Here is a 23,548-nt window from a genome sequence, read left to right as displayed (position 1 = left end):
CATTGCCGCCCTGTGCTATACTTCACTGCCAGGCAGTATAAGTAATGAGTTCCCAAAGAACTGAGAATTGTCCGATCCCGTGTAGCAAGAGGCAAGATCGGGCTCCAGGGGTCCCACTTTTGCAATCTTTAGTGACTCCACAGCCGATCTTTCATCCTGGGAGCCTGGGAAATTATTTTTGATTCTCCGCTCCCCGTTGCTTCGGCAGGATCCGTCCGCAGGATTTGGGGAGTCATACAACATATATTCCTGGGGGAGGAAACTCTTTCAGCAGATTTTTCCAGCCTGGCCGCATCTGCTCTTTCCTCATAACAAGCCGTTATATGCCTGCAGCTCCATGAACTGTAACAAAAACAAACAAAAAAACCCTCACCCTTATTCATCCAGTGTAGATTTGTCAATGAGAAAAATCTAGACCATTATTTCTTCCACACAAACAATGCAGAATCATGCAGAAAGGGCCTTTTCCTCTGACTTTATTCATGTATTCTGTTTTGCAGTGCAGTCTCTATATTTCTTCTGCAAAAAAAAGAAATCACCCCACCTCGTTGGGATGTAGATTGAAATATATTTCTTGTCGGTTCTTTCTCCCAATCAAGAGTGTGTTTGCTTTTCACTCCGCGTTCAAAAGAAAACAACATGGCTCCTCTTGGGAAGAGGGGTGTGTGCGTTCCCCGGGAGAGCATCTTCCAATCTGAATTTCATTTCAGTCAGATCTGTTGTAAATACCAGCCTGCTCCTTTGAAATATTTGCTCTGAGCTGATGGGACATCTTGGCATTGTCTTTTCTCTCTGCAGCGCCACTAGGGTATCGGTAGCATATTACAGAGATCCCCATGCATAAAGCAGCTGTCCTTAATTTCATGTAGGCCTCCTGCCGAGAGCTCCCTTTCGACACGGCGGCACAGTTGTGCGGGGTCGGCTGATGCGGTTCGTTGGCTTTTCCCCGAGACTGACAGACTTCCTGTCGGGTCAGCGGCGTCTGCAGATTAGAGCTTAAGGAAAGAAGCTGCAGCCTGGAATTTCTGAAATGGTTGAGCCGAGCGTGTCAGAGCGGCTGGGGATGTGCGTGATGCATTACCCAAAGTGTTGCGCTGCTCAAGAGCTCCCCAGATGCAGATTTAGGGATGAGGCAAAAGAAAGATGAGATTTCCATCTTGTGCTGGAGGCCCCATCTTGGATTTCTGTGTTGCCAGCTCTGAGCTGTGAAATTCCTGGAGATTTGGGGGTGGAACTTGGGGAGGGGAAGGGATCTCAGTGGGGTATAACGCCATCCTCCAAAGCTGCCATTTTCTCCAGGGGAACTGATCTCTGTCGTCTGAGGATCAGTTGTAATTCTGGAAGATCTGTAGGCCCCGCCTGGAGGCTGGCAACCCTATGCTTGGCTTTCACTTAAAACAAGCAAGTAGCCCCAGCCCTCCTGGTTGTGGAAATGATAATGTCTGAAGCCACACAAGGCGTGTCTGGAGGGTTCCGGAGCATCATTTCATGGAGGACATGAATACCTCTTAGCCCTCTCACAGGGAGGCGCTGTGGCTCAGAGCACCTGCTTGGCAAGCTGATGGTCTCAGGTTCAATCCCCGGCATCTCCAATCAAAAGGACCAGGCAGTAGGTGACATGAAAGACCTCAGCCACTGCCAGTCTGAGTAGACAACACTGACCTAAATGGATCAGTGGTCTGATTCAGTATAAGGCATTTGGGGAGGGGCCGTGGCTCAGTGGAAGAGCATCAGCTTGGCACACAGAAGGTCCCAGGATCAGTCCCCAGCATCTCCAAGTAAAAGGACCAGGCATTAGGTGATGTGAAAGACCTCCGCCTGAGACCCTGGAGAGCTGCTGCCAGTCTGAGTAGACAATACTGAGTAGACAATACTGACTTTGAGAGCTTCAGACAGAGTGCAGTAAGCATAACAGTAGTCCGTGAGACCTTGAGTCTGGCCGCAGTTCAGTAGGCATAACAAGTCCTTGAGTTTGGTTGGCAGGAAGTCAAAGTGAACAGCAACTGAGGTACCTGACGGACCGAGGGTCTGGTTTATTCAGAGGCAGCTAGGTTCATGTGTGTGTCATGTCTGTGTGTGTGTCATGTGTGTCTGTGTTCCAAGTATTATGGGAGGCAGTATCATCTCTGAAAGCCTCAGTTGGAAGCCCCAGAGGAGGAGGGCTTGGGACCCTATGCCCTGCTCAGGAACATCTTGTTGGCTTCTGTTGCAAATTGCATGCCGGAGTAGACTGATGCTTTGCTCTTATGTCTGCACCAGGCCAGGGATGGATAGAATCATAAAATCATAGAGTTGGAAGGGACCACCAGGGTCATCTAGTCCAACCCCCTGCACAATGCAGGAAATTCACAACTACACACACACCCAGTGACCCCTGCTCCATGCCCAGAAGATGGCAAAAAACAAAAACAAAAAAACAAAAAAAAACCCCTCCAGGATCCCTGGCCTGGGGAAACATTGCTTCTTGACCCCAAAATGGCGATCTGCATTTCCTTGGACATGTAAGAAAGAGCCATGAGAAGAAGAAGAAGGGTTGGTTTTTATATACCGACTTCCTCTACCACTTAAGGAAGAATCAAAGTGGCTTACAATCACCTTCCCTTCCCCTCCCTACAACAGACACCCTGTGAGGTGGGTGGGGCTGAGAGAGTGTGACTAGCCCAAGGTCACCCAGCTGGCTTCATGTGGAGGAGTGGGGAATCAAACCCGGCTCTCCAGATCAGAGTCCACAGGTCCTAACCACTGCTCTCAACCACTACACCACGCTGGCCAAACACTGATGCAACCCTTCCCACCCTCCCTCTCACGATCTGCCAAAGTTCATATTCAGTTGCTGGAGCTTCATCACCTTTACCAATTTTCTTTATTTCTTTAAAACATCTTTATGCTGCCTTTCCACCCAATCGGGGTTCCCCAGGCAGCACACTGAAAAACATTAAAACATTTGAACCATTCAAACCAACATTGACAATTATAAAACAATTCAGTTAAAAACGCATAAACACACGATAGCGGAACGAGTGAGGAGAGTTAGTAATGGTTACGGGAGGAGGGTATGCCACACGAAACAAGAAAGTTTTCACCCGCTGGCAATTTTTGCCAACTAGTTTGCATTGAATTTGACATGTCAGCTATTCCAACATTCCCATTGATTCAAGCAGTATGTAATTCTATGAGCGGTTTCCCTCCTGCTCCCCTTCCAAGCCATAGTTTTCCAGCAATGGGAAATTACTGCCTTCCCCCCCCCCATCCCACCCCGCTTACCCACACCAATAAAGTGGGGATAAATGGAGGGAATTTGGTTTTCCTCTTAATCACAAAAAGGTATTTTTAAAGCTTCCAAAATTATGATATCACATGGTAATTTGAAAGCAATTTAAAGACGTTTAAAGAACAATTATGTTGCATTTGCCTCACTGCTAATTGGCGCTTCAGCTGTTTCCTGGCATCCCTTTTTTTGGGTGGGGGGAGGAATAGTGACTGTGGTACTTTCATTATTGCGTGGCCAAACCAAAAAAGAAAAAGAAGCAGTGCTTAAAACAGCTCAAACATCCGTAGAGATTAAAAGGGCCCTGCTTTAGTATTTTGTTTCCAGAAAGAGTGACAGGAAGCTGTTTTTAAGAAATGGAGTCATGACAGTCTCGCTGTCCTAGTCTTGGAGCCAGCAGGAGAGAGATTTGATTGGAGAACCTGGGAGGGGGGAGATAAGCCCCAGAGAAAGGAAAGGACAGCCAGCGTGGGGAAGTGGTTAAGAGCGGTGGTTTGGAGCGGTGGACTCTGATCTGGAGGACCGGGTTTGAATCCCCACTCCTCCACATGAAGCCAGCTGGGTGACTTTGGGCTAGTCACAGTTCTCTCAGCCCCACCGACCTCAACAGGGTGTCTGTTGTGGGGAGGGGAAGGGAAGGTGATTGTAAGCTGGTTTGATTCTCCATTTAGTGGTAGAGAAAGTTGGCATATAAAAACCAACTCTTCTTCTTCCTCTTCATTGACAAACCACTGCTGTTTTTAATGGTGGGCTCCCACCTCCTCTTCCTCCATGGCTAACAGTGCATTCCTAAGGGGAGTTACTGGAGTAACTCTCCTTAGGAATGCACTGTAAGGCAGTTCCACAATGCTTAAATGCACAGAACCACAACTGTGGTGTCTAGCCTGACCAAAGAAAAGGAAACAACATGGGCAGACAAAGAGACCCCGAAGCAGGAAGAGCCAGTGTGGTGTAGTGGTTAGGAGCAGTGGACCGGGTTGAAGCCAGCTGGGTGACCTTGAACGAGTCACAGCCCTTTTATGTAGGGAGATTTCCCTGCGATCACGCCCACCGACTGCTTCGGGGCTTCCTTTCGCCTGCATTATGCAGACAAATGAACGGGGAACGCGAGGCGACCTCTGATTGGAGGGAAAGGCATGCATAATCAAAAGGAATCTCCGAAGCCGTCGGTGGGGTGACAGCGGGGAAACGACCCTATATAAAAGGCCACAGTTCTCTTTGAACTCTCTCAGCCCCACCTACCTCACAAGGTGTCTGTTGTGGGGAGAGGAAGGGGATTGTAAGCCTGTTTGAGTCTCCTTAAAAGGTGGAGAAAGTAGGCATATAAAAACCAACTCTTCTTCTTCTTCCTCTTCCTCTTCCTCTTCTTCTTCTTCTTCTTCTTCTGTTTTGTAATGGGCTTAAGATGGTGAAATATAAGTATGGGGGCCGTCCTGGACAGCAGAATTTCACCGTCACAATTTGTTCTGAAATTCCAAACCTGAATCTGGGCAGCAATAGGATAGAATTGTAGGGCAGAAAGCCGGAAAATCCATAATGGTCCCTTGCCACGTAACCACTCAGTGAGGCGCTCTTCTTTCCAAATGCTTTGTCCAAATCAGGTCTAATTTGAACATAAGAGCCCTGCTGGATCAGACCAAAGGCCCATCGAGTCCAGCATTCTTTTCACACAGTGGCCGAGCAGCTGCCTCTAGGAAGCCCACGAGTTGGATGACTGGAACAGCACCAGCATTGGGTTATACTGTCCTCTCAGACAGAGTCTGAGAGTGCAAATAAAAGCATTTTCTGCAGCTAAGTTCCCTAAAGAAAAATCTGAAAACGGGCAAGGTTCTTGTCGAGCAAGGAACGCGTACCACTTCACTGCTCCCAGACGACACCCCTGTTGGATTTTAAGTGGTTAGAAACCTGTCTTGAGTCAAATCTTAGCCAGGTTAGAGAAACAGACCATCTTGTTAGATTCGAGTCCTGTAGCATCTTAAAAAGACCCAGAAGATCTTTGGAGTCTAAGCTTTCAAGAGTCAAAGCTCCCATTACCAGATACTCTCGAAAGCATATTTCCCGAAAATCTTGTTGGTGTCCGGGGTGCTACTGGACTCGATTCTAGCTGTTGTACTGCCGACCAACATGGCTATCCTCTGGGACAATTCTGTAAAAACTGGGTTTGCAAACCGGACGTCTTCGCTCTTATGGCCGGGCACATTCATCCCTTTCCTCACTTTTCAGAGCAGTTGGGTCATCATAGGTACATCCCATTTGATTTCTGGTTGTGCATTCTTTGAGGCAACAACCTGACCTCCTGCATGTCCCTCCCCTGTGTGTGCAAGAAAAGCCTCACACATCTTCTCTGCCTTGTCTTAATCATTCACAGTCCAGTCCTCCAGCCCCGGAGTTCACAGAATGTGGCTTTTGAACCCTTTTCACGGGCGTTTTGCCTGAGCGGAAAGGGCTGCATTTGGCTGGTGCTGGATGCACCTCACTGAACTGTGCATGCTTTTCCCTCATTTGTTCACAGAGTTCATGTGAGTTATTTTCATTCATGTGGCCTCTTACTATAGCCGTCATTCCATTTTTCTTTCTTATCAGAGTGAAATTGGACACAGCCCTCCTCCTGCCTACACCCCCATGTCAGGAGTAAGTATTTCACATTCAACCTTCATCGCTTAGGGGGTCTGTCTGTTTGTTTGTTTGAATGTATCTTTTCTTCATTAATTTTGCCATGCCTTTCGCCATCTAGTGCCAGAATGGATGATGTAGAATGGACATTTGTCCTAGAGTCTAGGCCAGGGGTGTCAAACATATGGCCCGAGGACCAGATCCGGCCCATGAGAGCTCTTATCTGGCCCTCGAGCCAACTGAGGCAGCCACCCTTCCCAGTCCTGATTGGGGCTGGTGAGGCATGGCTCTTCTGAAGGAGATTGCTCATCCGCGCGGGTGAGGAGTCTTCTTCAGCTGGATCAGCAGCTGTTGAAGCTGATGCTTTTAGTTGGAGGGTATACCCCTCCAGACGAGACTGGGTGAGCCCCATCTTTTAAATGACCCTTCTGCTATCCAGACTACTCCACTGAAGGGTGATGGACAGTTTTGTCTGACCAAGTTGGCTCTGATTACACAACCTCTACCTCAAAAGGACTCCAACCATGGGGTCCTAACAAAACCAGTCAAAGATAGAAAGATGGGAGAAGGCACAAAATCAGTTTATCAATAGGGATGCCAGGTTCTCTGAATTCCCAGCTTTCATTTTAAGAACAAGTAAGTGTCTAGCTCCTTACGTTGTGGAGATAAGCTATTTCCTTTATATCTTCTTTGTGTCTCCAGCTCATGTGACCACACAAAATTCAGCACCTCTTTATAAGCCCACACTGCCAAATTCTCCTCTCTATTACTAAGCACATCGTCCACCTCAATATAATGTTTAATGCTTGGAAGACCGTAAAGAAATCTACCCACCACCACCACCGCCCCATGAAGACATGAGACAGTGATTGGGTTGAGCCCAAAGCCAAGACTGTATTAATTACTACATTAAGCGCAGGGCAGGTGCTTCTACAAATGTAACAATGCGAACTCAATTTCAAGCTGCTCATGTTGTTCGGCAATTCCACCCCAGTTCCGAGCTTCAGAAGGTACGAAGAGCCCTGCTGGATCAGACCGATCCATCCCAGCATCCTGTTTCACACAGTGGCCAACCGGCTGCCTTGGAGGGCCAGCAAGCAAAGCAGAGATGCTGAGGCCTTCTCCCCGATGCTGCCCCCCGGAACTAATATTCAGAGGTTGGCAGTCTCTGAATGTGGAGGTTTCCTTTAGCCACCATGGCTAGCAGCCACTGATGGCTCTCTCCTCCATGGATCTGTCTAATCCTTTCTAAAAGCCCTCTGTGCTGGTGGCCATCACTATGTCCGTTGGCTGTGGATTCCACCACGTGACTACTGTTTGAGTGCAGAAGTCCTTCCCGTTGTCTGTCCTTCATTGTGTGCCCTTGAGTTCTAGTATTATGGGAAAGGGAGCGAACAGTCGTATGGTGTAGCGGTTAAAGAGCAATGGCCTGTAATCTGGAGAACTGGGTTCGATTCCCTGCTCCTCCACATGAACAATGGACTCTAATCTGGTGAACTGGGTTGGTTTCCCCACTCTTCCACATGAAGCCTGCCAGGTGACTTTGGGCCAGTCATAGTTCTTTCCAAACTCTCCCAGCCCCACCTACCTGACAAGGTGTTTGCTGTGGTGAGAGTAAGGGAAGGTGATTGTAAACTGGTTTGAATCTTCTTAAAAAGGCAGATAAAATCTGGGTATAAAAACCAACTCCTCCTCCTCCTTCCCTTCACCACCCATTCACCCTGGAGGTGGGCAGAGGAGGCCCTATCAGCATTACCAGACCTGCCAGTCAGTTTGGGATTCACGGAGGCCTTTGCGGCCAATGGATGGCTCCCTGCTCTCCTCAAGTCCCCTGAGCCAGTAAACTGCAGCAGTTTCATTCGTCACGGCTTGGGGTCCTCTCCAGTTCCCTTGGCTTTAATTTCCCCCTGAATCTGCAAGGAAGGCCAGCGTTACCAATTAGACGTTACATGAATTCCGAGCATGGATTGGGCAACAAGAGCTGCTGCCCCATTGGCCAAGGAGAACTAAAAGCCAAACAGATTCTACTTGGCCAGTTTTTTTTTTTTGTAATCCTGCACTATCAGGCAGGCAGGAAGGTTGCTGCTGTAGTTGGGATTGTAATGGGGGTCAAGATGCGGCCAGCATGGTGTAGTGGTTAAGAGCAATGGTTTGGTGTGGTGGACTCTGATCTGGAGAACAGGGTTCGATTCACCACTCCTCCACATGAGCGACGGGTGCTAATCTGGTGAACCGGGTTGGTTTCCCCACTCCTCCACATGAAACCAGCTGGGTGACCTTTGGCTAGTCACAGTTCTCTCTGAACTCTCTCAGCCTCTCCTACCTGACAAGGTGTCTGTTGTGGGGAGGGGAAGGGAAGTTGATTGTAAGCTGGTTTGATTCTTCCTTAAGTGGTAGAGAAAGTCGACATATAAAAACCAGCTCTTCTTCTTCTTCTTCCCACTTAAGTAAGCCCCCTCATCATTGGTTGGGTGGCACAAGGTGGAGCAGCCATTCACTAACATCTCGCTGTCTGAAGGGGTAAAAGAAACCCACCCCCAACCTGGACAAAGTGGGTTGAGGAACACTGTTTCACAAGGCTACATTCTTAGTCCAGTTTTAGGCCTGGATTTATTATTTATTTATTGAAAAACGTTTTAATGCCACCTGTCTACCTGATCTTGCTATATAAATAGCAACGTTCCTGGCATTAGTGGTGGGTGGTCTGTATCTCCCTTTGTTGTCACTGAGCTCTTAAGTGAAGTTTTAGAGGTTTCAGGTTGGGCAAAAACTCAGTGGAGTTTCAAGGAAAGCAAAGTGTTTTGATAAGACTAGAAGAAGTTCTGGGAGGGCAGGTTTCCATACATCTTGCATTTTGATTTTAGGCTCTTAAGTGTTGCCAGAATTTTATGGCATTTTCCGTAGGTTTACACCCAGAGATGTGTATGCTGATAATGAAATCCAGAAACGGAAGCCCTGATTTTCACAGTTGGAAATGGTAGCTCTCAAAAAGCAACTTTCAGGTTTTGAAATGTAACATTATAGAATTCCATCACTAACTTGTGATTAAAAAATGGTCTCTGTCCCAATTAGAACCAACGAAGCAAAACAGCACCTGTGATGTGTTGGACAGTTCTGGAGCAGTTTTTCCAGTGTTATGAACAAGCTCCCAGTTTACGAGACACATAACATATTAGAAGAAATGAAATAAAATGAAATGTTACAGGCCGCCTCCCTCGTGCGCACACTGAGAGTAGCCATGAGAACATTGCCCTTTTCTCACACAATGTTTCTGTTTCTTATAGAACCAGTTTATCTACAGAGATGGCAGCTTGGCTGCAGAACACGGAATCCCTCTGCCGTATCGGGCTGCCATCCCGAGCCTCGTGCCCGAACCCCCCCTTGCACAAGGCGCTGCAGAGATCTGTGACGACACTTGCTGCAATGGTACCCTTCGAAAACAGGTGGCCACTCTGGTGCAGGAAGAGAGCGTTGCTCAGAGGTACAGCGCAGACCCGACCATTTTTGTACCGGAACGGGGGCCAAGGAACGAGCTTGATGAAGATGGGTACATGACTCCGATGCCGGAGAAGTCTAAAACAGGTATATGTCTGGTGCTTGGTGCAATATAAGATTCTCTGTTTCAAGTCAGAACCTTAGGGTGGTGTACATGGTTAAGAGCCAGCGTGGTGTAGTAGTTAAGAGTGGTGGTTTGGAGCAGTGGATTCTAATCTGGAGAACCGGGTTTGATTCCCCACTCCACATGAGCGATGGGAGGCTAATGTGATGAACTGGATTTGTTTCCCCACTCCTACACATGAAGCCAGCTGGGTGACCTTGGGCTAGTCACACTCTCTCAGCCCCACCTACCTCACAGGGTGTCTGTTGTGGGGAGGGGAAGGGAAGGTGATTGTAAGCCGGTTTGATTCTGCCTTAAGTGGTAGAGAAAGTCGGCATATAAAAACCAACTCTTCTTCTACATGTGATGTTTTACTTCCTTTGTCATTGCCTCCTCCCCCCCCCCCAAACTAGTGAGATTAGTCAAGCTGACAGATAAAGATATCGGGTTACATGTATATAATATAAAATGTTTGCAAAAAAGGGGGGTGTCTGTATTCGGTTCTTATATTCGGACAATTTTGAATTTTTCATCCCTGTTCGTTCAGCTGCCGAACCACTCCAATTTTATTTCTTCCTTAGATGACTTGAACCTGAGATTCTTTATTCTGTTGGCTTCCACTGAACCTTTTCCATAAAATGCTCGCATTTTTCAATGCTGTTTGTACATGTGCCCAGTAAGGCGTGGGAGGGAGCCCAGTTCTCATCCTCGGCCTCATGTGCCCTATTCTTGTGAAAAAGAAAATCCACCCCACCTCCCAAACCATATACGGCTTATAATGGAGAGGTGGTTTTTGGATCTACTAGGAAAATTGAACAAAAAGGTGTTTTTTGGAAATATTGATGAAAAGCTGTGAGTAGTTTTACTTCCGTTCTGTTGAAAAGGAAAGGGGCATTTGTATAGTCTGTATGAGTTCTTGGCCAACTGACTTGCAGCCACACTTTGAACATACTGGGGCTGTTTGTGATCCACCAGATACAACAGATAGAAAATAAAAATGTTGAATGCATTGGTGTTCTAGAAATATAAGTTCCGTTGGTTAAGATACTTTTTATAATCTCTAGATCACGTGAATCCAGTGGAGGAGAACCCATTCGTGTCCCGGCGGAAGAACGGTGATCTCCAAGCGCTGGACAACCCCGAGTACCACAACGGCCAAACTGGGCAACCCAAAGCAGAGGATGAGTATGTGAACGAGCCCTTGTACCTCAACACCTTTGCAAGCACCTTGGAGAGTGCGGAGTACATGAAGAAGAATGGGCTTCCATTGCCAGAAAAGCCCCGGAAGGCCTTCGACAACCCCGGCTACTGGAATCACAGCCTGCCTCCGAGAAGCACCCTACAACACCCGGACTACCTGCAGGAATACAGCACAAAATATTTTTACAAACAAAACGGAAGGATCCGGCCTATTGTGGCGGAGAACCCTGAATACCTGTCAGAGTTCTCCTTGAAGCCTGGCACAATGCTGCCTCCTCCACCCTACAGACACCGAAACACCGTCGTGTAACCCCGGAAGTATTAGAGAAATAGAGAACCATACCAGCACTCTTTCCCCCCTCTCCCTCCCCACCCCCTTTAAGCTCTCTTTCTCTTCCCCTTTTCTTGCCGGTTCTTCCCTTTGGTTGATGTCTTCAAATGGAAGGACACTTAAAAGTCATTTTGTCCCAAGCATATGGGAAGAAAGGAAAGCAGAGAAGGATGGCATTTTCCACTTTCCAAACACCCGGAGGGCCGGGAGGTCAGCAGAGCCAATGAATACTAGTGGAAGCCCGTGGCCCTGTTGCCCACTTGTCAGGTTCGTTCACAGTGCGGCAATTCAGCTCGGCCGCTGCCGGGAAAGGCACACGGTGTCCATTCCTATCATCTGGGAGCTGCTTGAGATTCCCTGCAGATGGCGAGGCAGTTTCCACGGAGGGGAGGTGGGGGAGAATAGGGCAACTTTTATAGCACAGGTGATGATCGCATCGTAACTGAGACTGAGAATCCTTTACCATTTTTATTCTGCCACGTAAACAAAATGGCTCGGCCAGCTTGCCATCTCACCTCCGTGACTCCGCCATCTGAGGAATCCTATTGAAGACCATGTGTCTCCTGCCTTTTATCGGTCATTCCTGCGGTCGTGAGCCCGTTCCTGCCTGCTCAGACTTCGCTGCTTTGTGCTTCTGTGGGTGATGTTACAGGTTTTCTACAGATCAACATGAGAACCCTTTTTTGAACAAAAAAATAATAATTTCAGGACAGCCGCAGCATAATTTCAGAGAAATGTCTCACTTTTGAGGGCAAGCCACCAACCAAGATTTATACATAGAGTCTCTTGGTCATGTTTTATACTTGTTGAGTAGAAAATGCAGAACTTCTCCTCTCACTTTCTTTTTTGTTTATCGGCTGACATTGGGAAGCGAAGTCAACACTGAGGACTTGACAGAGGGGGGAAAATTATATTTTTTATTAAATCCACTGGTGTTTCTGTGGGTGACCTGCTGCTAATAGAGGTGAGATCGGGAGGGAGCCTTTAAATTAGAAAGAAGGTACGGATCTGGGTAAAATGCACATGGCCATTCACTGGAAGATTCGTTTGCACTTAAGTTATGGTTTTTAATTTTATTTCGTCCTCTCTTTGAACTATATTCTGGAATCTGAATGAAGCAATATGGAAGTGACCAGCAAAATAGAATAATGTAAAATGAATAACAGTAATAGTAATAATAATAATAATAATGATAATAATATATTAAAAGATGACTGTGGAAATGCCAAAACAAAGTCTTTGGGACTTCATCCACCAGCGCACCAGCTGCTCACGGGAAACGTGTTTGGATGCTGTCTCCTGAAGTGAAGCAGCGCCAGTCTGCGCTGGGACTGTGTGGGGGGAAAGGAAGCGAGGGGCAACCCAGACTATTGCGAGACAACTGTCAAGACTTCTCAAGCACAAAGAAGAAACACCAGACAAGGTTTTAGAAGTTTGGGGCGTGCAGGACTGTTATGTCTGCCGTCAAAGCTGTAAATAGTTTCTCGGTTCTCTCCCGCCATCTGCCACCTCTGTTCACCTTTGGCTTTCACGGGCTAATTTTTGCTTCGGTTTGAAATTTCAAGGCTGGGATTACTTTAAACTAGAGTTTAGGTTGAGCCATCTGACCAGTGGGCACAAGGACAGGAAGCAATGGTGTCGTTGTTTTTTTATAATAGAAAACCAATCACATTTTCCTATCTTAATGTATCTGAGATGCAATTATCAGAAGGAAGAGTATTTCGATATAAGCACTTTAGTATTATTAAAACCACTCGCAGAATATAGGGGCAAGGATGAGGGAACCGTATGAAATCCACTGCTCGTGGAAAGGAAACAATTTTTAGATGGCAGCAAGTCAAAGAGACTTCAGTAGCTTGTTAGGAAGCATCGCAAGTTTCAGGTTTCCTTGGCTGTTGAACAAGCAAAGCTCACAGTCTCAGAAGTGGCCAAGCAGCCAATCATGAATGAAATCCATGTCTGTAATGTCCTGTCTTGACTCCCCACACAATGTATTTCCTTTTCTTTCTTTTTTTTAGTAGAATTTAAGAGTCAGTATATCCATGCAAGGAAGAAAAAAAGCTAAAAATCCTCTTGATTTCCAAACTGGCCTAGTTTCTCCCTTAATAGCCTGATCCCATAAGCACCAGCAGAGTAATCCCAAAGACATCACAGAAGTCGCACTGGATCGCACCATCTGCGCCAGCCTCCTGCTTCATCCAGATGCCCCCAGAAGGCCATGCAAGGAGTGCACAGAGGCCAAAGTCTCCCTGTGTTTTGACCTCCCACAGCACTGGTATACACAATACTACTGCCTCTGAAAATGGAGGTTATGTCTACTCATGGTTGTCCCATCCTCCTTGAATTTGTCTAATTCTCTTCTAAAGCCCCGTGGTGCAAAGTGGTAAGATGAAGTACTATAATCAAAGCTCTGCTCACAATCTGAGTTCGATCCCGATGGAAGTCAGTTTCAGGTATCCAGTTCAAGGTTGACTCAGCCTTCCATCCCTCCGAGGTCGGTAAAATGAGTTCCCAGCTTGCTGGGGGTAAAGTGTAGATGACTGGGGAAGGCAATGGCAAACCACCCTGTAAACATAGTCTGCCTAGTAAACGTCGTGATGTGATCTCACCCCATGGGTCAGCAATGACCCGGTGCTTTCATAGGGTCATTATTGACCCATTACTGACCTTTTACTTCTGAAGCCAACAAAGCATCGGACCATCATTATACCCCATTGCAGTAAATTTCATAAGTTAATTATTTTTGAGTGACTAAATAGTTTCTTTTGTCTGTCCTGAGTCACCCACTGACTTGATCTAGTATTATGGTAGAGGAAGAAAAAGTTCTGTGCATGCATTTTTCCCACCCCATGCATAAATTAGAAAACCCTGTTTTATGTCCTCACCTTTGTCATCTTTTCTCTAACCAAAAAGCCCCAGATGCCATGGGCATTCCTGATGGGAAAGGTGCTTAAAATCTTTTATGGTTTTGGTTGCCCTTTTCTGCACCTTTTCCAAAATGCTACAATATTTTTTAGTTTATATGGCAACCAGAACAGTACATTCCAAAAGCAGCCAAACCATAGATCTGTATACGGGCTTTATGAAACTGGCTGTTATGTTTTCACTCCCCTTTGTAATAATTCCCTAGCCTAGAACTTGCCTTTTCCACTGTTGTGACATGTTCATCTACCACATTCCCAAGATCTCTTTCTTGGTCAGTCACTACCAGTTTGGACCCCATCAGTGCGTATTTAAAGTTAGGATTGTCACAACATGCATCACTTTACATTGCCACATTTGTCCCCAACTCACCCAGATCAGAGAGATCCTTCACAGTATGCGTTGATTCTAACCTGGACTCTGATCTGGAGAACCAGGTTTGATTCCCCACTCCTCCACTGAAGGGCTGAGGCTAATCTGGTGAACCGGTGCTGGTTCCCCCACTCCTCCACATGAAGCCAGGTGGGTGACCTTGGGCTAGTCACAGCTCTCTTAGAGCTATCTCAGCTCCACCTACCTCACAGGGTGTCTGTTGTGTGGAGGGGAAGGAAAGGAGATTGTAAGCCGGTTTGATTATTCCTTAAGTGGTAGAGAAAGTCAGCATGTAAAAACCAACTCTTCTTCTTAACCATCCTGCATAATTTGATATCATCCACAACCTTGGCCGCTTCACTTGTCACCCCCGCTCCCAGATCATTTGTGAGTGAATTAAATGAAGCAACACTGGTTCCAATTCCTATGCTTGTGGCACCCTGCTGTATATTTTTCTCCGTGGCAACAACTATCTGTTTACTCCTACCCTCTGCTGCCTGTCTTTTAATGCATTTCTAATCTGCAAGAGGACCTGTCCTTTTACCCCCTAAGTATACTCAGGAGCCTTGGTGAGGGACTGAGGTAAAAGCTTTTTGGAAGTCCAGAGTATTTATAATATCTGTCGGATCACCCTTCTCCATGTTTTTGCTAGCCCTTTCAGAAGGTTGGTGAGATGGGACTTCCGTCAACAGAAGCCATGTTGATTCTTCCTTAATAGTGCTTGTTCCCCAGTGAGCTTAATAATTCTGTCTTTAGTAGCAGTTTCCACCAATTCACCTTAAACAGATTTTAGAGTAACTGGCTGATACTTCCCCGGATCTTCTCTAGACCATTAAATTTACAACTGTTCCACCCTCCAGGAAAAGAGGCCAATTTTAACAACAAATTGCTTAGTTTTGTTGGGTCTTTCTTTCATTTGGGTCTTTCCTTCAGAACCCTCAGGTGTCTGCCATCCAAGAAAACTGACCTGGCTTCCTTGCCTTTCCACCACACTGCTTTCCTCTTAGATTGGTGGCATTTTTCCTAATCCACGGTATGCTACTTATTTGCACTTCCATGATTGCGGCTTTAAACATTTTCCAAGCATCCTGAAAGGATTTGACCCTGTCCTCCCTTTTGACTAATTCTGATTCCAATTCACATATATGCTGAACGCAAGAGTACTGTGATCCCTGTTTCACATCAGGACCTGAGTATGGCTCAGGACCAAGTCCAGGGTTGCCTCCTCTTCTGTCGTTCTCCCCCCACCCTGCCGCCCCAGTTCTCTGTAAGATCCCCTGTATCTGTGTCCTCATTTAACCCCAAGCACTCCCATTCTCCCGTCTTGCCTTGGAGGCATCTCACATTTGCATAGACTTCATTTGCCTGGACTTTGGCTCCTTCTCCTGGCAACCTTGGCATGCGCATTGCATTTCCCCCTGCAGCCCTGTGGTCCCTTTCAATGGCTAAAATTCCCTGGCACTCCGAGTTGAAACCTTTCCAATCTAGATCACTCAGACTTCTTAACCCATAATCCTAGACTGGACGCTCTCCAGCTCCTGTCAGCTAGCTTAAAAGACTTTCTGCAACCTTTTTGATATTCAGTGGCAACAGTCCGTTCAAGTGGAAGCAGTCTCTTTTGTATGGGGTCAGCTTGTCCCAAAGGTCTTCCCAGTGCCTGTGTGTGTTTTAAGTGCCGTCAAGTCACTTCCGACTCATGGCAACCCTATGAATCAGTGTCCTTCAAAATGTCCTATCTTTTACAGCCTTGCTCAGATCTTGCAAAATGAAGGCTGTGGCTTCCTTTATTGAGTCAATCCATCTCTTGTTGGGTCTTCCCAGTGCCTAGCAAGTCTAAACACTTCCTCCCGGGGCCATGGTCTCATCTCTGCATTGAGACCCCTACTCTCTGCATATCCAGCTGTCTGTACCTGTAGGACAGCCCACATTTCCCAAACTGCTACCTGGGAAGTCCTGGACATTTTGCTGCCTACCAGTCTAAACTTTTCCTCCAGGACTGCATGATTATATTTCTCAACATAGTTGATACAAATGACCACCGGCTCCTCCCAAACACGATGTACCAGCCTATCTAGGCAGGCAAGTCAACGTGTGATCAAAGTGTCTGTTAGAGCTCCATCTGTCTAAAGATCAAACCTCCCACTGCCAAGAATTCCTTTTCCCCCCATCCCCAGAGGGGTTCTCTCCATGTGAAAGATATTTGTGTACCATCTGAGGGGTGGGTCCTTCTAAAGATTCATTTCTCTCCCTCCTCTCCTGATACCCTCGTTCTCTCTGACAGTAGTGGAGGAGAACACCTCTGGCAGGTCTATGAGGGTGTGGTTCATGCCTCTTGCTGCTTCTCCAGGTGAGCAACTTTAACCTCAACAGTATCAACTCATTCCCTGAGGTCCAGAACCCAGAGCACTGAGCATTCACTCAAGATGTCTGCATAGACTCATAGAGTTGGAAGGTATCACCAGGGTCATCTAGTCCAACCCCCTTCACAATGCAGGAAATTCACAACTACTTCCCCCCACCCCCAGTGACCCCTACTCCATGCCCAGAAGATGGCCAAGATGTCCTCCCTCTCATCATCTGCCTAAGGTCATAGAATCAGCATTGCTGACAGATGGCCATCTAGCCTCTTCTTAAAAACCTCCAAGGAAGGAGAGCTCACCACCTCCCGAGGAAGCCTGTTCCACTGAGGAATTGCTCTAACTGTTAGAAAATTCTTCCTAATGTCTAGACAGAAACTTTTGATTTCATTTCAACCCTTTGGTTCTGGTCCGACCTTCTGGGGCAACAGCAATCAACTCGGCACCCTCCTCTATATGACAGCCCTTCAAGTACTTGAAGATGGTTATCATATCCCCTCCCAGTCTTCTCTTCAGGCTAAACATACCCAGCTCCTTCAACCTATCCTTATAGGACTTGGTCTCCAGACCCCTCACCATCTTTGTTGCCCTCCTCTGGACACATTCCAGCTTGTCTACATCTTTCTTAAATTGCAGACTGTCTGTGCATGTACTGGGTAGTCAGCCTCCAACTCCTTTCTTGCTTTCTACCTTTCTAATTGTTTTTGTCTTTTAATGCCATTTAACTCAAAGCTAAGGCATTTATTCAGGGTTAACCAGCAGGGAGAGGAACTCAGGCTGGTGCCCTGGCTTCCTTGACCTGTGGCTAAGCTTGCTTTCAAACCATTTTTATTTTTAGCCAGCAAATTGTAGCTGACTTACTGCGACCCCGTACGGTTTTCAAGGCAAGACTAGAATGAAGGTGGTTGGCCATTGCCTGCCTCTGCATAGCAAACCTGGACTTCCTTGGTGGTCTCCCACCCAAGGAATAACCGGGGCCAACCCTGCTTAGCAGACAAGATCTGACAAGATCTGGCTAGCCTGGGCCACCCAGGTCATGGCATTGTGGCAAACTTCGCCCTCCTCTGGTAGACAGAAGCAGCAGTTGGGGCCTGCCCAATCAAATGGGTTTATTAGTCAACTCCCCACAGCTAATGTCAGAGCCGTCTGCCATAATGCAGATAATTCTTTGACGGTCTTAATTATTAAGGATGATTCTACAGTGCCCAAGTGCTCACATTCACAGAAGTCATGAAGGCACAGTTGTGATACCTCTTCCGGATTTTGAATGCAGAAGAGATTTCTGAACTGATCCGTAGACAAAATCAAGCCCTCCCAATCTTCCAGCTAGTCTCGATTCCTGTGCTAACGTTTTGCCTTAGTCTCGTGTTGCTTCCAAGTGTGATTTGACCTCTAGATTCAGCTCCTTGGATTAGCAGTTCCAGAGCTTGGTGGTTCGGGCGTTAGGGTTGCCAACCCCCAGGTACTAGCTGGAGATCTCCTGCTATTACAACTGATCTCCAGCCGATAGAGATGCATTCCCCTGGAGGAAGGGGCCGCTTTGGCAATTGGACTTTATGGCGTTGAAGTCCCTCCCCTCCCAAACCCTGCCCTCCTCAGGCTCCACCACAAAAACCTCCCACTGATGGCAAAGAGGGACTTAGCAACCCTATCGGGAGTCCTTGAGCAGTCTGCTGATGGGAAGTGTGTGTGCCCACAGGGTTGCAAGCTGTTGAGCACGTAGGGCCCCAGAGGGCTGAGCCGTGGCAGGGATCTCCCCAGCATTTCTGTAGCCAATTAAATGGAACAAACAGCCTTCTTTCAGGTGTGGAATTGCCTGCCACCTGCTCCATCCCCAACTCCACCAGATGAACTCCCGTGCAAGCCAAAAACAGTGAAAGGTAATAAGATTGTCACTTCCAACAGAAAATCGATGTACAACCTGTAGGTGTTTGAAATGGGGAGTTTCAGTTCCCATATGCACTTGATGGATGGCAGGGAAACCATCAAAGCACGTCAGCCTCCTGCTTCTAACTCAGAACAGAAGCCAGGTTTGGAGCACTGTTCTTCACAATTAAAAGTTAACTTTCTGCATTATTATTATTTTCTTTAAATTCAGAAGGCGACAAAGTAAAACAGAGGATAAACAGATTATATTCCTCAAAGCATTGCCCCGTATTTGAAAGTATGAGTTAATATGGAATTTTTTCACTTTTTAATGAGGGTAGCGCATATGTAATTCAAAGGAAATCACCTTGATTATGGAAGGGGAAACCAATAAAGGACATGGAACAGGAAGAGGGGAGGAGCCATTTAGCACCTCTGGCTGATTGTTTGGGCCAAATTCTGCCTAGGGTGGCTGTCCTGAGCCCTGCAGTATATCATAGAATCATAGAGTTGGAAGAAGTCGTAGAGGCCATCTAGTCCAACCCCTGCTTAATGAAGCATCCCTGACTAGTTCTTGTTCAGCCTCTGCCACGTGTCTGTCATGCAGTTGACATGCTAGAAGACACACCCAGGCTACCGTGATGGAAGCCATGGGTGCCAGATTTGGTTCATTAGCTAGGGGTGAAGGGGGCGGGGAGAGATAGACAATATGCTTCCATGGTCTTCTTGGATCTCATATCACTGAGGAATCCTCCAGAGAAAGAAAGTAACTGAGAGGGGAGGGGGAGGGCCTGTGGCTCAGTGGTAGAGCATCTGCTTGGCATGCAGAAGGTCCCAGGTTCAATCCCTGCATCTCCAGTTAAAAAGGGCCAGGCAATAGGTAATGTGAAAGACCCCTGCCTGAGACCCTGGAGAGCTGTTGCCGGTCTGAGTAGACATACTGACTTTGTTGGACCCAGGGTCTGATAAGGCAGCTTCATGTGTTCATGAGACTTGCTTCAAGCAGTGACAGAAGGGAGTGAACTTTGAGGGAGGGAGTCTAAATGAGGGCACAGTCTCTCATATTGCCCTTCCCCAAAAAGAGAGGAGACTTGCTGGTCAGATACTGTCTAGGCTAAAAAAAAAAACTGGTTTCCTCAAGACCAGGAGAGGTTTTTTTTAAAGTTTGCTTTCAAAAGCTGAAAAGGCCAGCTAAGTTTCTGCAGCTGAGTTACTTAAAGGAAATACTTACACAGTTCTAAAGTTCTTCATTTGTAATGGTAGGTGTTGCAAACAATCAGTCCAATCTGTGACTGAGGAGAGGAATTCCTCCCCACCCCCCCTTGGCTTGAGCTTCAGTTTAGTTGTAATTTTCCTCGTGCCTTAACTCTGTAAAGAAATTCTAAATTCTTTTCATTTTGCCTCTTTTTTGTTGCTGTGATTTTGAGATCGGTTTTTAAATGCTATTTTGCACCATTTTGCAGCATTTTAAATGCAATTTTTACTTAAGATATATACTATTTATATGCTGTTGGTGCAAAAATGGTGCCTAAATTGAATGTGAAACACTTGCCACAGGGAAACAATGAAAATAAAGACATGTTGGCCTGATTTGTTATAGGAGAAAGCAAAAAGAATGCTGGGATATTTGAGTTGAACCAGGAGTAGGAAATTTGGTAGTATCCCCAGTAACTAGGATTAAAGATTTCTTTGAAGTATGTTTCCTTTCATCCTTTCTCTGGATAGTCCTTCATAAGATTATAATTTCCTGTGGGTTTTTGTTTGTTTGTTTTTTGCAGTATTCTGAGAATTGTAAATTAAATTCTTTGGCTCCCTAATACGCTTCCTCCTGCTGCTAACCTTGACTGTAGATTTAATGTCAAGCCAGTGCCAGTAACGGTCCTCATTTTCTGCCCTTCTGTGGGATCTGGAAATATGGAGCCTACAGTGGTGAGAGTGATAAAACAGGCGGTGGTAATACGTAATACTGATCCCGTTCTTGTTCGGATCCCTGCGCTGCAATCTTTTGAACCGAACAAAATGCTCAGTGACACGCAGGTATTCAGAGCCAGAATAAAATAAATCTGAGCCCATTTGTTCCCATATGTCTAGGATATGACCTGCTAAGGAGGAGCCTTATCTACCCCACTAACTTATGCTAGCTTTGTATTATTTTACTGCCCTGATTTCCCTAAAGCCACCTGGGAGCTATATGTCTACTGAGGTCACAGAGAATTCTTTGTTAGAGATTCCTAATCACCTTACAAAACTACAAATCCCAGAGTTTCGTGGGAAGAAGAAATGGTGGTTTAACCCCCCCTTAGCCCTGTTGAGTTGGATATGTCTACAGGGTTTTCCCAGGTAGCCTCTATTAATTAAATGAAGTTCATATGACCAGCGCTGAAGAGATGCTGTTCATATTCAGATTTTGAGCCCTTGAGAAATTGCAGCGACATGAGAAATATAACCACTTTTGAGTTAGCCCTTTTGCATTGTTTGGGTCGTTTTATATTGCTCAGATGAAAGCATTACAGAGTTTTTAAAGAAAGGTTATATCAGTTTAGGGATAAATTTCCACCACCAATGTTCCATGGTCGGTGGCAGCAAAGTGTCCCCGTCACTTGTCCACGCTAATTTTTTTGATAACAAAAAGTCCTAAGAAGCCCCATTTGTGGAACAAATACCGCCATCAGAGGGAATATGGTAGGGTTGCCAACCTCCAGGTAGAGCCTGGAGATCCCCTGGAAATGCAACTGATTTCTAGGCAACAGGGATCAGTTCCCTGGAGGAAATGGCTGCTTTGGAGGGTGGACGCTATGGCATTAGAACCAGGTAAAGTACCTCTCCTCCTAAAGTACCTCCATCCCCAAAATCTCCAGGAATTTTCTAATCCGGAGTTGGCAACCCTCGATTCTGGACATTTATTTCGGATTGATTTACACAAAGCACAGCGCAGCATTCCTGCCCATGGAATCAACAAAGAAATGAGGCCTTTTTTGCCTCGGAAAGTCAACAGTGAGAGTTGTTAATATTCTTCGCCAAAATTTCTGTAAAGAAAACTGGAATCTGTGTGATATTGAAAAGATCAATAACATTTATGCAAGTTTGCTTTTCTTTTCTTTTTTAATACAAATGTTCCAGTTGCATGCATGATCATGTCCGGCCAGGAACAGTTGTGTTGGCAGAAGGGGAGGAATTGGTAAGAGGACTGCGGAAGGGGAACACAGCTAAAAGCCATGTAGGAGACGCAAGTAGACTGATGATGCTAAAAGGCCAGAACTGATGTCCTTTTGCAGATGCTAGCCACCTGTTCCACCTGCATGAGAACTAGAAACTTGCTTTTTAAAACCAGCCTTGAGAGTCTGACAAATCCACGTACCGCACCCACCACTGGGTTCCACAGGCCTGGATTCAAAGGGAACAGACAGCTTCGGCTATAGCGGGTGATTGAAAGAGAAAGCACAGAGGAAGGGAGGGAGAGAGGGGGCAAATCAGGGTGGTGTGGCAGGTTTTTGGCTGTTCTCGTAGGAAAGCCAACCGTACACAGAACAGGGTAAGCATGATCCAGGGAGACGGACTGCGCTGAACGGTGGGCCAGTTCAGATGCACCTTCAATAGACGCAAGGAAAAGCACCTTGGGTTTGGATTTTGTCAAACGGGAGCATTGTTTGAAAGCAGTTGCCCTCCCCTGGCATGACAGTCAGCGTGGGCTACGAGCCGGAAGCACTCCGAAGACTCAACCATGGGGGGGGTGGGGGTGGAATAGCCACAGTAGCAAACTGTGAATGGTATTTTATAAGTGTAGATAACGTAATCCATCCTTTCAAAGTGAGGTACTCTGAAATATGTAGCATAAAATGGTACTGCTGTTAAATGGGTCGATAATTAAACTGAGGAGCTTTGTAAAGGGCAGCTAACTTTGAATGCATGGTTCACTGATGGCGACCGCTCTGGTTCAGCAACAGAAAAAGGAAGAGGAGGATGTAGGGTTGCCAGCCTCCAGGAAGGGACTGGAGACCTCCTGGAATTGCAACTGATTTCCAGCTGACGGAGGTCTGTTCCCTTGGAGGAAAAGGCTGCTCTGGCAGGTGAATTCTATGGCTTTACACCCTGCTGAGGTCCCTCCCCTCTCCAAACTCTTAAGATTTTCCAAATCTGGAGCTGGCAACCCTAAGGATGCCGCTCGCTCTGTGCACTGTGGAAACAACCTACACATTCACAACGGCCTGTCCATTTTCTATCCCTTGGCTAGCCACAACAGTTAATGGGGCTACCAGGCTTAAATTGAAGTATTGTGCCATTACATTGATCCAAAAATCCCTACCTAGGCCTCCCCAGTGCGTTCTATAAACCGGTTCAGAATAGACACAGTTTCGTTCAATTACTCCTTTGAAACAAAATTTGCTTAAATATAACGAATTTTTCTGTTAATCTGGGCAGTTTGATAGCTCTGGTTTTTTAAGCGTTTGGGGCCACATTTTTTCCATGAAAGATTCAATTGTGGACAACTTTCTAAACGCGATCCTTTCTCTGCGGCCCAGATGCATTGTTACCAGCATGGATTTTGTAAGGTGGAAGGATATGCAAATTTTATGCCGCCATCTAAAACCCTGCCCTGATATAAGAACACATTTGGTTGAAACCACCGCATCCTAAGAACTTCTTATCCGGGGCAGTGAGTTACAGAGCATCGACTTTTGAGCCGTTTTTATTTGTGTTTGGACCACTGTTAAAAATGCCAACCGAAAGACTGTCATCTCGCTACCCGTCTTCTAGGACAGGGTGAGAGATCTCCGCCCGATGAATCTTTGCATCCTCACTTCATATGACGTGATGCATTCAGTGTTAGCTGCCTTTTTTTTTTTTTTTTGGAAACAAAAATTTAAAAAAAATACTGTATGTTAATTTGAAAATGTGAATAGTATTTTTATAGCTTGTTAAAGACACGGCTAGTTGCATATGTAAATAAGGATAACGTAGCGTTTATTTTCCATCGTGGGCATCATTCTTTGGAACATAATTGTCTTAAGCTTGATTTGTAT

At 46.3% G+C, this 23,548-nt stretch overlaps 1 protein-coding gene across 1 annotated transcript in view; it reads left to right on the top strand.

Annotated features, from left to right (window-relative positions):
* Positions 1–11,035, top strand: part of ERBB4 (erb-b2 receptor tyrosine kinase 4) — a 428,412-nt gene extending 417,377 nt beyond the window's left edge. The window contains exons 26-28 of the mRNA XM_056861238.1: positions 5,852–5,899; positions 9,166–9,463; positions 10,544–11,035. Of these exons, the coding sequence (XP_056717216.1) occupies positions 5,852–5,899; positions 9,166–9,463; positions 10,544–10,989 (792 nt within the window). The 3' untranslated portion in view covers positions 10,990–11,035. The remainder of the gene's footprint in view (positions 1–5,851; positions 5,900–9,165; positions 9,464–10,543) is intronic.
* The last annotated feature ends 12,513 nt before the right edge of the window (positions 11,036–23,548 follow it).

This window comes from Euleptes europaea, chromosome 15 (genome assembly GCF_029931775.1).
Source record: "Euleptes europaea isolate rEulEur1 chromosome 15, rEulEur1.hap1, whole genome shotgun sequence".
Classification (NCBI taxonomy): domain Eukaryota; kingdom Metazoa; phylum Chordata; class Lepidosauria; order Squamata; family Sphaerodactylidae; genus Euleptes; species Euleptes europaea.
The sequence above is the reverse complement of the archived record's forward strand: the minus strand, read 5'-3'. Positions and strand labels throughout refer to the sequence as shown.